The sequence below is a fragment of the Daldinia childiae genome, assembly GCF_008694065.1.
Source record: "Daldinia childiae strain JS-1345 chromosome Unknown Scaffold9, whole genome shotgun sequence".
Classification (NCBI taxonomy): domain Eukaryota; kingdom Fungi; phylum Ascomycota; class Sordariomycetes; order Xylariales; family Hypoxylaceae; genus Daldinia; species Daldinia childiae.
Genome location: NW_022984650.1, coordinates 369,906 through 387,570, shown reverse-complemented (window position 1 = coordinate 387,570; position 17,665 = coordinate 369,906). Strand labels below are relative to the sequence as shown.

At 45.8% G+C, this 17,665-nt stretch overlaps 4 protein-coding genes across 4 annotated transcripts; 2 read left to right on the top strand and 2 right to left on the bottom strand.

Annotated features, from left to right (window-relative positions):
• Positions 1-480: 480 nt before the first annotated feature.
• GL218_07344 (Nucleoprotein TPR) lies at positions 481-6,669 on the top strand (the record flags this gene model as incomplete). The annotated part of the gene is made up of 3 exons (XM_033584094.1): positions 481-772; positions 832-6,135; positions 6,197-6,669. The coding sequence occupies 3 exons, from the start codon at positions 481-483 to the stop codon at positions 6,667-6,669; spliced, it is 6,069 nt and encodes a 2,022-aa protein (XP_033432468.1).
• A 546-nt stretch (positions 6,670-7,215) lies between these two features.
• GL218_07343 (Carbonyl reductase family member 4) lies at positions 7,216-7,965 on the bottom strand (the record flags this gene model as incomplete). Its single annotated transcript, XM_033584093.1, has 1 exon — positions 7,216-7,965. The coding sequence occupies one exon, from the start codon at positions 7,963-7,965 to the stop codon at positions 7,216-7,218; it is 750 nt and encodes a 249-aa protein (XP_033432313.1).
• A 2,901-nt stretch (positions 7,966-10,866) lies between these two features.
• GL218_07342 (putative NADP-dependent oxidoreductase YfmJ) lies at positions 10,867-11,940 on the bottom strand (the record flags this gene model as incomplete). The annotated part of the gene is made up of 1 exon (XM_033584092.1): positions 10,867-11,940. One exon carries the CDS (start codon positions 11,938-11,940, stop codon positions 10,867-10,869), a length of 1,074 nt encoding a protein of 357 aa, XP_033432470.1.
• A 2,478-nt stretch (positions 11,941-14,418) lies between these two features.
• GL218_07341 (uncharacterized protein) lies at positions 14,419-15,903 on the top strand (the record flags this gene model as incomplete). Its single annotated transcript, XM_033584091.1, has 6 exons — positions 14,419-14,595; positions 14,651-14,687; positions 14,756-14,800; positions 14,928-14,956; positions 15,016-15,383; positions 15,441-15,903. The coding sequence occupies 6 exons, from the start codon at positions 14,419-14,421 to the stop codon at positions 15,901-15,903; spliced, it is 1,119 nt and encodes a 372-aa protein (XP_033432314.1).
• Positions 15,904-17,665: the final 1,762 nt, after the last annotated feature.

The following is a 17,665-nucleotide window of genomic DNA, read 5'->3' as shown; positions in this document are numbered from 1 at the left end:
TACCTAAGGTATAGCGTGTGAAGCAACAATGAGCGGCAGCCTCGTCGCGCCTACCACCCGAAAACAGCTTGTTCTTGATTAGTGCAGAAGTGCAGACGTGTGTCGTTCCTTTGTAAAAAAGAAAAGCAGAACTTTCTATTTTCTGCACTTTCACACCTTGCCTCTTTCATCACAGTCAATTCTTCTTCTTCCCTACAGCGTTGGATGACTTGACTGATTGACTGATTGATGGATTGATGGTCTTTTCTCGGTCTATTCTACCCTGATTTCATTCCTTGACCAAATTTCTCTTTTATTTAATCCGTATCATCGCATTTAATTTTTCTTTTACCGTCTGTATCGCCGTCACTACTCACGATATCCACGACTGTCTAACCACAACGTTGAGAAGATTTTGCTAAGAATACCGACGGAAATATCAACTCACCGAACAACTGTATCGTCTCCTGATGGCCATATCCCAAAAACAAACTTGACAAAATGGCAGCTGCGGAGGTAGACCTCGGCTACCTGGCTTCCCACTTGGGTATGCCCGAGGGAAACCTCACAACTGTTGTTACAGATCCCACCGCCGACCTCATCAGAGCCGTATTATCTGCTGTCGCAGCTAAGGGCCATGATTATGACGCGTTGTTTACCCAGAAGCTTCAGCTAGAAGTTGAGCTTGAGACCTCCGTACGCAGCGCCGAGGCCCAACGCGATGCAAGCAATGAGACTGCCAAAAAGGCGCTCAAGGATGTCGAAGAGCTTCGCCAAAAACTCAAGAATGAAGGTTCGTAAACTCCGCTCTACCGCTATTCCATGATCATAAATATTCATGTTAGCAAACAGAAACTGCCCGTCAAGCGTTAGAAAACGAGCTACAGTCCATTAAGTCATCCAGTTCGACTTCCCAATCCGAAATCGATAAACTCCGTGCGCGCATTACTTCGCTCGAGACTTCGAACCGAGAGTCGCTTGCGATAATCGACACTAAGAACTCCGCAAACGAAACGCTCTCACAAGAACTACAGGCTCAACACCAGAAGAATCTGAAATTAAACCAGGAAATTACAACGTTGCAGCAATCCGTGCAGAATGCGAATAACGCGGCGAGCAGTTCCAAAATCCGGGAGCAGTCGCTACAGCAGCAGCTGCAGATGGCTCAGAACAGCAGTGACTTCTTCGAGAGAGAGTTAAAAACTAAATCTGCCGAAGCGCTCAAGTATAGGAAAGAGAAGGGAGCTCGTATCGCTGAATTGCAACGCCTCAATGACGATGCGGTCTCTAACGTGGAGTCTCTCAAGCGTACTGAGCAGCAGCTTCGCCAGCGCCTTGACGAAGCGCAGAAGAAGGCCGACGATGCTCTTACCAGGATTCAGCAACTACAAGAAGCTGCGGGTCGCAGAGAAGAAGATTTTCGACAGGAATGTGATAGCCTACGGCGGTTGGTCGACTTAAAGGAACAGCAGACCTTAACGCACAAGAAACGCGTCCAAGAAGTCGAGGCGAGGGAAGAGCAGGTGAAACGTGAATGTGAAGATAAGATCCGCCGGGTCAGCGAAGAACTTGCTAGGGCCAATTCGGATAAGGATGAGCTTTCCCAAGCGGTCGAATCCCTCCGAGAGGAAGTTGGTCGCTTGGAGGCCATGGTCGCGGCAGGTAGCCCAGCACAACCTGGTTCCGCACCTCAGACTCCACGACCCTTGAATGGGTCACTGTTCCGTTCCGGCTCACCGTTTGCGACGCCAGGTTCGACGCGAAAATCATTCTCGACGACACAACTAATGGAAGATTTCTACAAAGTCAAAGGACAGCTTAACGCCGAAAAACTTCGCAGCAGCAATTTAGCAAAGGAATTGGACGATGTTATTGACCAGCTTGAAGCTAAGCGACCGGAGCTGGAAGAACTCCAAGCTGATAATGAACGTCTACAGCAAGAGATGAAGACAATGTCGCAACTTTCCGACGAGAGCTTTAAAGAGAGAGACTTGGCAAAGAAGGCTTCACGCAAGGCCGAGGCGGCCGCTGCCGATGCTGAGAAGCGGAATACCCTCTTACAATACGAAGTGAAGAGCCTCAGCGCCCAGATCCAAATGTTGACCTTCAACGTGCATTGTCTCGAGAAGGGCCTAGACCAGCTCACTTCGGACGAAAGGTTAATACTCCAGAGGCTAGAGAGGGGTCAACTACATGACCAGGTAGGGGATGAGGAGCTGAATGCTCATACCTCGATTCTCGAACGTCTTGTTGTCTTTAAGAACATTAAAGAACTCCAAGAGCGGAATGAACAACTTCTCCAGGTCACGCATGAGCTTGCGGAGAGAATGGAGAATGAGGAAGCCATTGCCGCCAAGAGTCAGGCAATGGAGGATCACAAGGAGCGTGTTCGGCTCGAGCAGGAACTGGAGATATTTAAAGACACCCTAAGGGGCTTTCAAGTGAAAACCGAAAGTATCACGAAGGAGAGAGACATGTTCCGCCGTATAGTAGAGTCAAGAGCATCTGCCGATGAAATGGCTTCAGCCTTAGGCCGCTCTACACAGGATGGCGTTCTTGCTAGCATCGAGCAGAATTCTACCGCAAACGACGATGGTTCTGATTACACCACTCTGCTCCGGGATCTGCAGCAAAATTTCGATCTCTATCGGAATGAGCAAACGGTTGACCGCAAAACCATGAAAGAGCAACTAGAGAAGCTATCTGCAATGAGAAATTCACTCCAAGCCGAGGTTTCCAAGTTACAGAGCCAACTCTCTCTAGCATCGGAGCGGCATGAAATCCTACAGTCGAACTTTGCCGCCCTACAAAGCGAGAACAAGGAACTCCAGAAGAGAAATCAAACAATGTCCGAGTCCGCCGCGAAACAAGATATACGCACCCAGCAAGTGGCCGAGGATTTGGTCGAGGCCCGAGGATTACTTGAGAGCATGCGTAGTGAAAATGCAAACCTTAAAGCGGAGAAGAAATTGTTAAAGGATATCCACGATAGACTAAGCCAAGACAACGAGAGTCTGATGCAAGAGAAGTCGCGTCTAAATGGCTTAGTCGCTACGCAGCAGACTCTCCAGAACGAACGCGAGCTGAGCGAATCCGAAATGAAACGACGTCTCCAATCCCAAATTGATTCTTTAGAAGCCGATCTTAATGCCACCAGACGAAAGTTAACTGACGAAGTTGAGGAAGGAAAGAAGGCCCAGCTTCGCAAAGAATACGATGCTCAACAATTCCAGAAACGGATCGATGAGCTCACTACAAACTTAAGCCAGATCCGCGAAGAACTTGTGGCCACTAAGACCAGTCGAGATCACCTCCAGAGCAGAGTTGACGAGCTGACCATCCAATTACGAAGTGCAGAGGAGCGCGCAGAGAGACTCCAACCAAGACCTACGCCAAGGCCGGGATCCATCGTCCCTATATCTGAACAAGGCATCGCACAAGCTGATTCTGATGAACGCATACAAGATCTAATTCATGAAGTAACGGATCTTAAGCGCGACCTAGAGATGACGAGGTCACATCTGGAGAACGCTCAAGTGCAGGTTGAAAGGTACAAAGAATTGAGCCAAGCGTCGGAAGAGGAGCTTGAGAGGATCAACTCTACACAGGAGCAGTATCAGCAAGAGATGGATGCGGCAATTTCAGCTAAGGATGCCACAATCAAGGAACTTGAACAACGAGTGGAGGACTTATCGACAGAATTGGCAAGATCTAACAGCGAATTGTCGAGTCTGCGTGATTCCCAGGCCGAGATCGCTAAGCGGTTCGAGGACGAGAAAGCTATACTTGATGAAGAAATTAAGCGTCTGAAGGATGAGGAAGAAAGATACACGGCCTCTTCGCAATTCCATCAGCAAGACCTTCGTGCACAGGCTGAGATCGCAGCCCACGCACAGCAAGCATACGAAAGCGAGGTTATGAAACATGGAGAAACTGCAAAATCACTATCCAATCTTCGTGGCGAATACAACCAACTGAAGACTTCCGCAGCAACCTGGAAAGCAGAAGCCGAATCAGCGAAAGCCACTCTGGTGCAGAGCCAGAGTTCCTGGGATGAACGACGGCAACGGTTCGAGCGAGAAATCACAGAACTTCGCACTCGTAGAGATGATGCCAATGCACAAAATAAGCTACTTCATCAGCAACTAGAGGACGTAATAAAACAGGTCTCAGCCCTACAGCAAAGTCGAAGCTCTACTGATGAGTCACTTGAAGCCATTGCCGCGCAACCTAGCGGTTCCGATACTGACAAATTCCGAGAATTGAGCAATTACCTTCGTCGCGAGAAAGATATCCTGGAAGTCCAATATGATCTTAAAGTGCAAGAGGCCAAGAGACTACAACAACAACTCGAATATACGCAGTCGCAACTCGACGAGACTAGACTAAAGCTTGAACAGGAACGCCGTTCACAGGGTGACAGCGATCGAAGCTCTATAGCCCATAAGGATCTTATGGGCAAGCTAGAGGAGCTCAACCTATTCCGGGAAAGTAGCGCCGCTTTGCGGACAGAAGCACGTCAAGCGCAGGCCCAGTTAGCCGAGAAGACTGCCAGGATCTCAGAATTGGAATCTACAATCCAGCCCCTCGAGGCACAGATTGAGGAGCTTCAGAGTCAGCAGGCCTTTAGAGAAGCCGAAATGAAACAGCTCCACGAAGACCGAGATCGCTGGCAAAAACGAACAGAGGATATTCTCTCGAAACATGGCAGGACGGACCCAGCGGAAGTTGAAGAACTCAAGCAAACGGTTACCAAGCTTGAGTCAGAGAGAAACGCTCTGCAGGAAGCTGAGACACCTTTGAAGGAGAGAATACAAGAGTTGGAAAAGATCATTGAAGAAAAAGAAGCTTACTGGTCTGTGACACGAGAAAAACTAATCAATTCTGCCAAGGAGCGATCTAGAACTCTTACCAACGCTAAGAATGAAGTTGTCGCTGAAAGGGACAGGCTCCAGACAAGACTAAGCGAAGTCTCAGGTCAACTTTCGACAACCCAGGGGGAGTTGGAACAATCCAAGAGTGCGAGACTCAGCTTAGAGGAGCAGATCAATAATTTCAAACGACAAGTTGAGACCCTTCAAGACGAAGCACGAAAGAATTCCACCGCCTCTGCCCCGGCAGATTCGTCTGATACTCAGGTACTGTCTTCCTTGCAGAGTCAATTAGCAGAAGTACGTGCAGAGTTAGACAACGTCTCATCACAAAAATCTGCCATCGAGGAAGAATTACAGAACGCTCGCAATCAACTAAACTCAGCAATCGCGGAACGAGATCAGGCCATTGCCAACTCCCAAGCTCAAGCAGCCAACGGTGACACACCGATGGAAAATGGAACGGCAGTTTCAGAAGAAAGGCCATCGACAACACCGCTATCCGACGACGAGCGCAAAGCTCTGGAAGAGAGGATTTCTGAGGCTGCAGCTAGGGCTGCTGAATGGGAAGCCAAATTCAAGGAATTGGACGAAAAGCATGAACAGATAGTGAAGACGAGAAGCGATAAGATGAAAGAGTCTCTGAACAAGCGCCTGTCAGACTATAAGGCACAGATGGAAGAGGAAAGAGCCCAGATGAAGCAGGACATTGAAAAACTAGAGGCAGACTTCAAGCTTCGCATGGAACAAGAGCGGAAGATCTGGGAAGCAGAACATGGCAATGCGCCCAGCGACACGAAACCGCCCGCCACACCAGCTCGGCAGAATTCTTCTGGTACTCCAGCAGGAACGCCTTCAACTTCGGTAACGAACTTGAGCGCGCTAAATGATAAGGAGATCCGGGATCTTGTATCCACTAATGCGACGATCAAGAGTATTATTCAGAATAACATTAAAAATAAACTCGCGATCGAAACCAAGAAAGTGCGCGAGGAACAAGAAACATTGAAAACAGAGTGGGAGCAAAAGGTTGCTCAAGCACGAGAGCAAGCTACTGCCTTGGCTACATCGAAGAGCAACCTAAAACTCAATATGACTGAGAAGAGGGCTCAGGCTGCTGCCGCCAAGTTAGTCGTGGTGGAAACAGCTGCAAAGGATACACCACAGCGACCTGTTGGTGAAGTTTGGGAAATTGCGAAAGATGCAAAACCTCCTCCACCGGCTCCTAAGCAGCCAACTACTACGGAATCGCAAGCCGTTCCGGCAACGGCGAACGCCGCAACGAGTAGGTTTTTTCATTTCCCCAGTCGTCCGAGGAGTCAGTTCCTTTACTAACAATCCCCTAGTTCCTAGTACCCAGCCTACAAGCACAGTAACAAACCCTCAAGAAACAAAACCAATCCCGAATAGCGGTATCCCTAAGCCGGGTGTGGTTCCAAATATTCCCGCGGCCAATAATCCCTTCTCCCAGTCGGCTTCCAGGCCTCAAACTCCTTTTGCTCAAATTTCACAGAACCCCGCGTCCCAACCAGGATCGATAACTACACAACCACCTGCTCAACCCTCAGCAATATCGCAAATTCCGACGAAAGCCACCGGTCTTCCGATGCCAACAGCGGGCACCCGCAAGCCAAGCGGACCTAACCAGGCGCGAGGCGGCGGCCGTGGTGGAGCAGGAAACCGTGGGGGACGCGGACAGGGTCGGCCTAGCCTAAATCCTTCAGTCGATAATTTTCAACCGGGGAACAAACGTCCTCGCGGCGACTCGGAAATCGGCAATGGTGCAAAGAGGCCGCGGGGGGGTGGCGGTCAGCAATAATAGAGACGCGGATCGTACCGGTAGTGCGCAGTTGCCACCCGAAGTTTTAATGTGCGCTGCGCACATACTGGTACACAGTCAGCAAAATGGCTTCTATTAGATCAAACATCGCTCTGTTGTGGATTGAACAATTCATGGATCATTATCTGATATGTATCTCATAACTGTAACTTGAAAAGGGGTCAACCAGGTCGGGGCCGGGAAATAAGGGCATTGGCATTGTTATAGCTTTATTAGTGATTAGACGTACGTATGAATGGTACGCATCATCTCTTTTGTACAAATATCTTATATTTTCTCAATGTCTCTGCTAGACAACAGTAGTAAGGCGTGACTACCTAAGTTAATTCCCCATTAAACCCCCAAATAAAGGGGGATAATAAGACTTGATAATAAAAAGTGCCAATAGCATATCAATACTTCCACTCACGACATCAAACTCCGTTGCCGCCACTTCGATCTACTCATAATTCCCACTTCTAATTGGTATATCTCAGAGCATGCATACCACTCCGGCCTTTCAAGCATTCGACGCCAATTCTTGTTCTACTGAACTAAGATACCCCCGTTTGTACTTACACAACTTCCCGTGCTGTTAGTATCCCTCATCAGATAAATATACGCCTCTGCGACCTCCTCAGGAGTCCCGATTTTTCCGAGCAAGGAAGTCTTAGCCATCATCTCCACCCACCGAGTCCATTCCTCGCCGCTCTTCGTGTCAGTGGCACCGGGACTCACGAGATTAACACGTACGGGAGCAAGGTCCAGCGCGAGACCGCGCGTGGTGCCGAAGAGCGACGCACCCCAGCCCGAGGCGACCGCCATACCCTTAACAGGTCGCTCGGCAACGCGGCCGCTCGTGAAGGTTAGCGACGACGTATAGCTCTGGGTCACGTAGCGCGGCGCTAGCTTTGCGATTAGCAGCGGTACTACGTATCCGAACTGCATGCTGTCGCGCAGGTACTTCATGTTGACGTCGGCGACGGGACGCACGTCCAGCACGACGGCCGTGTACACAATGTGGTCGAGGGGTCGTCCGTCGGCGTTGGTGACGTCGGAGAGCAGCTGCTCGATGCTGGACTCGGCGTCGTCGTGGTTCACGTCGCACACGTAGCCGTTGATGCGGGCGCCGGGGACGGCGTCCTGGATCGCTTTGACGGCGCTTTTGACCCGGCTCGGGTTCGACGAGGCGACGGACACGCACACGCCAGAGGAGGCGGCGAGCTTGGCTACCGCGGCCCCGATCCCGGATGTGCCGCCGATGACTAGGAGGCTTTGGCCTGCTATCGGAGGCATGGCGGAGGGAGGCTACTTAGCGGTAGGTAGTGGGCAGTGAGTAGTGGGTGGTGGGTGGAGATGGGGTTGAAGGAAAGGTTGAAACTGAAGTAAGGGGGAGCTTTACGCTTGCTGCTAGACGGCGCTATTCATCAAACCATGACTTATTTGTTTTATTCGGTATGATCATACGAAAAGTCATAATATGGACGGTGAGGGGAGAAGGAATTATATAGGAAAGGGGAATCTAATTATCTCCGTGTAAGCGATAGCTTGTCGTTTAGTTAGAGAATACATAATCCTCCGAGGTGTAAGCAAGCAGTTGACTAAACTACACGTTTTAACATTTAACCTCCTCAAAGGACTTTTTTTTCTTTCGGACCGGAGTTGAATGCACTCAAGACGGGCTACAAGTTGTATCCGAGACAGAACGATCCGCCATCCGCCATCTGACATATTCGCTATCGCGTTACTTGGAAATTCATTCGCCCTATCCCAGCTCCGAACCAGTTGGTCGTATGTAGGGATAGCGGAGTTAGGATCGATATTCGGAGTTAACAGAATAGGAGTTAAAGCAAGCCGAGGTTTTTAAGGGGTATCATTTAAGAGGATATTTGGCGACGAAGGAATGCCTACATATCTCCTTTTTCTCCGGTCCATTAGTTCATTGTTGAATTGTTCGTAGTTCTGCATATTCTGTAACGTCGTGTTTTGCTGCCGACGCAAGTGCTGATACCCCGCTACATTCCTAACGCCGAAGAGCTCATGGGTTTATTGCTTGACGAGTGTTACACAGAGATGTTGTCTTGAAGATCCTGATGGATATCAGCTGATGTGTACATCGTTTATGCTAGTAGATCCTACGGGTCTTATACATTACGTTTTGTAATTCGGATATAGGATTGAGCCACTTCAGATAGATATCATCATGATGAGGAGTGGTTATAACTTATATGCACACTTTGAGTAGTTAACCGCGGAAACTTAGACTGTTGCTGGCGTCAGCTCTTGTCCATGTTCTCTAAGTCTCGAGCGTTCAAGCGACATATTTTTTATAAAGTATTATACGTCGCTTTTAGGAAACCTGGTCTATCTAATTCTCTGAATCGTGCCTTTCAGTTAACATTACATTGTTCAACTTTATGCGCGATTTTAGTTAAAATAGGGTCGGATATTAACACCAGTTAAGATGAATATAGTTTAAACACGAATCCTAATGTCTTTATTCAACACCACCAAGGTAAATAGTGAAAGTCTTAGGCAATCTACCTATGTAGTCTAAAGCGCTGGTTTTATTTTTCATTTCACCATTGTCCCAATACTAGATTATTCAAGATATTAATAACTAAAATATAAACAGGCATGTTGAGTGCTATGCTGCTTGTATAAAGACTAACAATCGAATTAACGCTCTATAAAATAGTGGCAACCTCTACTAAGTTATATTGTACTACCTATCTAGGTTGAAGTAGCCTAGCAAAGCATGTCTACGTAGATTTCATGTACCAGAGGGAATAAGTAATAAATGTCTAATCATACTCTCAACTTAATTACCTAGGTACCTGCTAGCATCATATTAGCCAGAATTTTAACACCAAGCGCATCTAGACTGAATACAGTTAAATTAAGCATTGGATCTGCAGCACTACAAGCAATGCTTTTTATTAGTGAGGATTATTATGAAAAGAGAGCGGAAAGATAAGGTAAAAACGAGCCATGTAGAGAGCTGAGCCTCAGCGCTTAGCGATTAACATTGAATATACTTTAAACATACCAATATTCATATCCCGCGGGGCCAAATTTCATTTATTAGGAACCACAATGGCAACTTTGATTTATACCTTAGGTATACTTTGATCGAACTGCTTAAATGGGAGAACATGGTAGGAAAACTTCGTATAAGATTGATTAGAAGATTAAAACCTGATGAACCTTACCTCAACGCTGTTTTACCCGCCACACAAACGAGAGAAAAACCTTGTATTCAATCACAGGTATTGTTATAAATTCGAGAGTACACTATGAGACTATCGATATCAGGATACAAGACAGCTTTTAAGGACACCTTTTTCGCCTCAGTACCTACCTAGGTATGGACCGGAACCATTATCCTAGGGTGAAACTACAGCGATATTTCTAAGAGTATTAGGTACTCATATCAAGCAAAACTCAGCATCGCTAACAGGCTTGCAGCTCGGGAGATTTAGTCCAGGATAATATCACGTCGTTCGCAAGGCTTCAAGATATCCCAATAAAGTTTTAGGCACCACTAATTTCAACAACGATTATAAAAGTCGTGCGTTAAATTTTCAACGGAACTCGTAAGCGTCTATTCGAGAAGACCAAAACTGGCTTAAGGCGTCGTCAATATCCGTAGATGTAGTTCCAAAAAGGGCATGCTTGTTCACGTAGCGTGTCGCTTGTCGTCTGTCGCCTGTCGTCTATCGTCTATTGCGTAGGTTAACCTAATAATTAACGGCGGACGGAAATTGCTGATGAGCTAACTAGTACTAATCTGTGTTGAAGGATTCGTGGCTACTGGCTTGGCCGGCGGCACCGAGGGAGAGACACTTGTGGCGGTAGGCGAGCTAGGGTTTGAAGAGTAGATCCAAACGTGCGTCGCGTCCCAGCACATGGACCATGGACTTGTATTTATGCCTGATATATATCGGGCTGGCATTAAGACGTACAATCAGGTTTCAAGTCAGACATAACTCCACGAAAATGAGGAACGGACCCACGAACTATGTACAGATGAAGTTTGGCCGGACGAAGGGGTGTGGAGATCAAGAGACTAGCCAAGGGATGTAGTATGTACATTGAAATATGCACGGACGACGATCAGATGAACCAGACAGAACTATTCTACGGTAACATTATATGTTTTCGTGTATACGAGAAATTGATCGGTAGCCTCTAATTCTAAATGATAAGCTTGGTGAGCAGCTTGCCTTGGTTTCCACCTGTGAACAGCCTCATCCATATCTCGGGCTGCTCCTCGATCTTAGCCTCTACTATGGTCTCGCCGTTCTGCAGCTTGATTCTACCGTCCGCCGCAGCGCCGATGAGATCCTTAAGGATAGCAGGAGCCTTGTCTAGGTAGTCCAACATGATAAAGCCGCGGATGTTGATTCTCATGGAGACGACCTCGAACCAGTTCTTCAGCGCCATAGGCTCGTCTGAGTTGTACCCACTGACTGCGCCGCAGACGGCGATGTTACCGTTCTTCTTCATGCGCGTCAACATGGCATCCAACACGTGGCCCCCCACATTGTCCAAGTATACGTCAACCTCATTTGGTGTCACCGCCTTTAGTTCCTCTACGAAAGTCGGGCTCTTGTAGTTGATGCATGCGTCGGCACCGAGCTGCTCGCGTACCCATGCGCACTTCTCATCCGAACCGGCAATACCAATCACAGTCTTGGCACCCAAAAGCACTTTCGCAATCTGCACGGCCATGCATCCTGTGGCACCGGCAGCCGCTGACACTACAACCGTGTCTCCGGCCTTTACACCTCCGGCGTAAGCCAAGCCGGTATATGCTGCAAGTCCGGATGCGCCGAATGCACCAAGGTAATGGGTAATAGGTAGGTTGTTAGGCAAAGGAGTCAGGGGTTGCGAATTAACGGCGTCCAACACAACGAGCTCACTCCAAGTGCCGAGGTGAAAATCCATAACTAGATCTCCGACTTTGTAATTCGGTGCCGTGGATTCGATTACCTCGGCAATAATGCCGGATCGCATGGGCGACCCCACAGGGACCGTGGGCACGTAGAAGCGCTCGGGCGCAACTGTGCTCTGGATAAAATTGCGGAGGCCGGTGTCATTAGAGAAATATCGCACCTTGCATAGGAGTTGGCCTTCCTTAAGCTGCGGTAGTGTCGTCGTTTGCAATTTGAATGTTGCATCGGGGCCGGAGACCACCGGAGCACCCGTGGGCTTCGAAGCGAGGACCCATTGCTTCGTGGTGTAAGTAGCTGTTGATGATGATGCCATTGTTGATGATATTTTGATAGTTATTATGGAATTTGTCTATTTTCTTGAACTTTCATCGCCTTGATACTTATACAGATGACATTTGCCTCATCGACTCCGAATTTAGTACCAGTCTCCGATGTACACCGCCTTAAATAGTTCCGTATTCCCGGTCATCTCCATGATCTATGTGACTTAGTCAACTCGCCATCCTCAAAATTCGAAACGTTGGCACAAATAATGGTATACTAGCAACTTACTAAGGCGCAACTGGCTCTAAAAGATAGATAAGGTGCGGAATAAGAGCAAATCTGGAGAAGTTGAACGGAGATGACCGATTAATGGCTAGGCGCTTTACCCACTTACGTCGAGATGCCCCTTTTAAAAGATGATAGATACTACTATATTATTCACAACTAAACATATATTAGCCTATGCTATTCCACGAGAAGCCATACCTTTGCTCGGTATGGTACGAAGGGCCTACCTGCGGTATCAACTCTGTTATTCTTACGTATAATCAGTAAGGAGTTCGTTCATAGTATAAGATTTAGTCGCAAAGGTGTTATAGTATCCAATAAGATGTCTAAGACATAAGAGGAATCCATACTAGAGAAGTTTTAGATTGCAGGTAGAAGTTGAGGGTAGCCACAGAAACTGTTAATTTGTCCTTATTTGGCTACCTTAGTTAGTCTGCTTGGCTTCCCGTAGCTATTGCATCAGATATCCCGGACAGATATATATTTCGTAGGGAATCCTGGGGTAACCTTAGAATATTATTATTATATCATTATTGTTATCAATGGTTATGATGAATGAAAACATGGGATGCTTGTCTTATGGTAGTTAAATCTTTTTTTTTTCTTTCGTTAAAGCATTAGAAATAATTAACATCTGATAATCATGGGATTTGTTGTCTTTGGAGAAGCCAAAATCACGTTGGGTACCATGATTACCGCTTTTACTGCCGTAACAAGGAATAGGGCAAGTTACGTATCCACACTTGTCACACTAACTCTATAGCGCATACGCTTAGTTTGAGTTATCCAAGCTAGCTCTAGAGCTAGTAAACGTTTAAGCGTCAGCGGGAACTTTCAATTAGTTGCCTCCTCAGTTCGGCTTTACTAACGGAAACTTGGCCGCCCCAGCACTTTTCTAGTCTGTCTAGTCTGTTTAGTTCGTCTAGTCTGTTAAGTGACATCGATCAACCGCGGGCTACCCGTGGCCCGTACAAGCTAAAATAGAGCCTCTTTTTGAAATTTGAACTAATACAAAAGGAGACCGGCGCATTTGCTACTTACGATAAAAATCATCTTAAGGAATACTTTCTCCGGTTTCTCCATGTTACAAAAATCCCTAATTTGTATTAGAATGTTTCTTACAGTTTGATATGTAGACTAAGACTACTACGTATATGGTTTGGTGGATAAAAAAGACGTCGCGGCCAGCTTCACCGAGAATAGTTTCATATGAGGTATGTATTGACCGCTGTCTACTTTTATGTAACAGTGGAGAGACTAGCCTAACTCTTTCTTGTTTACCTAACAAGCATCACAACTCGTATCGCACACAATTCATCTCTAGATGAGCATATTCTTACTTGCATGAGCCTGCACACAAAAAATGCCAAGTAGACTTTTATTCAATTTAATCAAAGCAGATAGTTCCTATATGAATGCCCCTCTTTGGTTTTACCAATCGGAGATTTTCATAATATAAAAGGGGCTCCTAGTAGCCTTGCGCCCAGGAACGTACGCCTTAAGGTAGGCTGCCCGTCTTTTTTTTGTTTTCCTATGCACTACGTAGGTAAAATTGTGTATCGGGTATCAATGGCAAGGATATATTGATGAGGATAATGCTAGAGTCTCGGGAGCAACACTAGGTCTTGTCACCCGGCAGTTATGTATTAGCATAACTACTTAAAATGCCCTATATTTGTAACATATATACCTAAGTAGCATGCTTCCATCTTTTCTACTCCGGTTCTATTTCAAAATCTTAAATTTAAACTATATCTGCTTGTTAGATATATTTCAGATTCGTCATTCGTTGATATATAAATCTTATATCAGGGCTAGAACCTAGTCTATATTACAGATCCATCGTTTAGTATTACAGTATTGCGACTACCCCATGAACCGGAACTAGAAACAGGGAAATCTATTGCATAAGAGATCCTGCTATGTTAAACCAGCGTAAGAGTTTTCAATTCAACGACCGCCACTTGAGTAGACAAGGGAAAGAGGCAGGCATTTGAGAGAATTACGGGGCGCCAATAGAGATGAGAAAGGCCTATGTAACCTTGGGGCTCTCCAGGTTTATTAACACTCGATTTCGATGGGTCATTCAGGGTGGTAATCGGATGTCGTACCGCCACACCCTGGATACGGGATACTCCTAATCCTAGAATGTTGTCTTTATTATAAAGAACAATTGCTTACCATCGCTCCAGGTTAGAAGTTTACTATATTCTTCGTTTTTGGGTTTTCATCAATCAACATGTCGGTCAATGCGGTCCCCCAGGTGTTCATGCCTATACTAGGCTTCGTGAAAGCCGAACTCGTCGTCAATTGTATTTTAGTCCTTTTAGTTTTGGCAACTGTCACTTTAAGAGTTATAGGACGACTTAGAGGTCCGGGGCTAGGTTGGGATGATTATATGGTTATCTTCGCGACGGTTCGTTCCTCTTCCTATGCGCTAGGAACAGCCAATATTCTGACTAGTTTTATAGCCTTTGGGTGTCGGCATGTTGGCATGCCAAGGACTTTGTAAGTTTTTTTTTATACTTTAATTGTTAATGATATGAGAAAAGAAGATGGCTAACATTTTGATCCAGTTGCACCTATAGGAAATGGTTATAATTTACCCGAACATCCAGAACGTAAGTCATACGTAAAATCACGGAGTTCACTCCCATTACTTGGCCTCCTTTTGTTCTCGATACATCGGCCGTAAAGTGTGAAGCCTTCGAAACCCGAGTTAATACTAACTTCTGGACCGTTCATTAGTTGCGGCCAATATTCCATTTATCCTCCAGGTACGAGCTTTATCAATACCCAACTGGCTTCATACGACGTTTTGCTTACACTCTACCAGTTGACATTTTGCATGCAAGTTATATATGTCACCTTATTAGCATCAGTAAAAGCGAGCATGCTGTTCTTCTTCCTACGCGTTTTCGCCACCCCTTTCATGCAACGCGCTGGTCAGGTCTGTTTGGGATTCGTGGCGGCCTGGCTTGTATCATACCTCGCCTCCTGCATTTTCCTCTGCACTCCGATCTCGGGACAGTGGACTGGTATTGGCCAATGTGGTGCATATATCCCCATGATTCAATCTTTGATTGTGACAAACGCAATTGGAGACATTATCATCATGGCGCTCCCAATGAAGATTATCTGGTCTTTACAAACGCGAACAACTGACAAGATTGGGATCACATCGTGCTTCGCGTTGGGTATTGCGTAAATCTTCCTCTTCCCCTAATCTACGAGGTTTTTTTTTGCTGACAGGAATTCAAGCTGTGTTATCTGTGCCGTCTTCCGAGTGATATACATTTCCACCGTGGATCTGAACAGTAATATCACAGGCACAATGCCTACCACAATTTTCCTCTTCATCCTGGAGCCCAACCTAGCTATTCTCTGCGTCAGCATCCCGATGTTGCGACCGTTTTGGGTTAGATACAAGGAAAGCACCCGCGGCGCCTCAAAGTTGCATGAATATTCGGATCAGCAGACTATTGGATCTAAGGGTATGAAAAATTCCAACCAGAGAAGCAAGAACGCAAATACCTTGACGGACACTATGAACATGACAACTTGGGAGATGGACGACTACAACCAAGAGGGGGGTAAATTCGATGCTACGGCAGCTACGTACGCCGATGAGTCTGGGTCGGAGAAAAATCTGACGACGTCTCCCCAATTACCAGCAAAGAACGCAATTGCCGTTGAGACGAAATGGACTGTCACTCGGAACTAAAAGTTGGGATGGATTATCTTTTAAAGAGACGTAGATAAAAACTTCAATAGGTAACAGCATAGCGAATGTTTGATAAAAGGCTCAGCAATAGCCACACACCAATTATATACGGTACGATTATTTAATTACAAGTCCGCGCAATTCATATTAATAATATAGTTATAGTTGCACTGATTTACGCAAAACCTTTCTAACTTGGATGAGCTTCAGAGGCTCTTGTATACGGAGAATATGACCGCTCATTTATATGCCTATGCTGGTTATGGCTCCCATCACTGGAACGCGAGCTTCCTTAGGGGCATTATAGCAACAAAAAATCATGGTTCATTCCTTACTTGACGCTCATTAGACCGATATAGACCTCTTAACTATTTAATTGTTTGAACCGTATTCACATCGTCATCTTACCATTGAGTAACGCGTTATACCAACGGCGTGTCTGTGACTAGTTACTCTAGCTATGTAGAGGTAGTGAAATAGGGGTAAGAATATACGTAAGTAAATCGTGGTGCAACCTTGCAAATCCCAAGCAACGTGGTAGCGATGACAATTACCGGCATGAACATCTTACCATGGTAAGACCTATATGTAATGATCCTATAATGATCTGTCATATATAATGAGTATGTAAGTCAGAATGAGACAGGGACTGAAACGAGGATTGGGTTATAGATTCAGGGGCTATAGGATCACCCAGACCAGGCATGTATACGATTGGATGTAAGTGGGAAAGGGTTTTCCACTCCACCGGATTAAATTCAACCTGGTATCCGGGTTCTTGGTACCCACAAACCGATCCTTGGGACTGTTCCTATGGTAATAAATGGCGTGACTATAATCTTGGTTCCAAATGCTTAGTTAATATAACAAGAAATTACATAAACTAACTACTATAAGCAGTTGGTAAATATTTTTCTGAGATTTGAAAAAGGGCTGCTGGGTACTAGAATAGGAAGGCGACCATATACAATTAAACACAATTAACCTCGCTATGTTCATTGATATCTGGTGTCTAAATAACTAAAATGTATATCTTCAATTACTCAATATTTCTTTAATCATCTAACTTAGTGTCCTTTATATGACAACTTTAAACCATCAACGCTCGACTCCGAAGGCGGAACTATCTTCCCAAATGTGTATAGATAGGCCCCGTCGGGTCGTCTGACAGTGGCGATTCAGGCACATAATGGTTCCACAGGTTGCGTTTGATTATGGCTACTCCGTCAACTCCGACGACGACGAATGCGACATTGCGAACCGTGCGAGTAACATGCAGAAGAGCGAAGGGTTATGAGGTATGTTACCCCTGTTTAAATCGGAGTAGTCAACAATAAATATCGCAATCGAATGTTTAAGTAGCCCATGATATGCAGGAGGATGAAGACAATAAATTACTACTCAAGATTATGATCATTAGAGAGAGCCAGACCAAGTATTATGTAGATATAGCGTAGAATGTATACTGTGGTATAAGACTTCTCTAGACACGTTTTTCCCCACCAGCGCCAAGGATAATCAGCACTTTATCTTCAGTAACGTTAAAGTGCCAGGTAAAATTTAATAAAGTGCCAACCCATCCACTTTCCACGTGACATAAGCCACCAAAGCCACAACGCCATAATGAAAATGGCCCGTTCACTTGACCAATACAGGGTAATTCTTTACCACTTTTCATATATTATTATTAATAACTCTATGAAATTCCATCCAAATATTTTACAAAATATACCATTATTTAAATTAAAAAATAACAAAAATT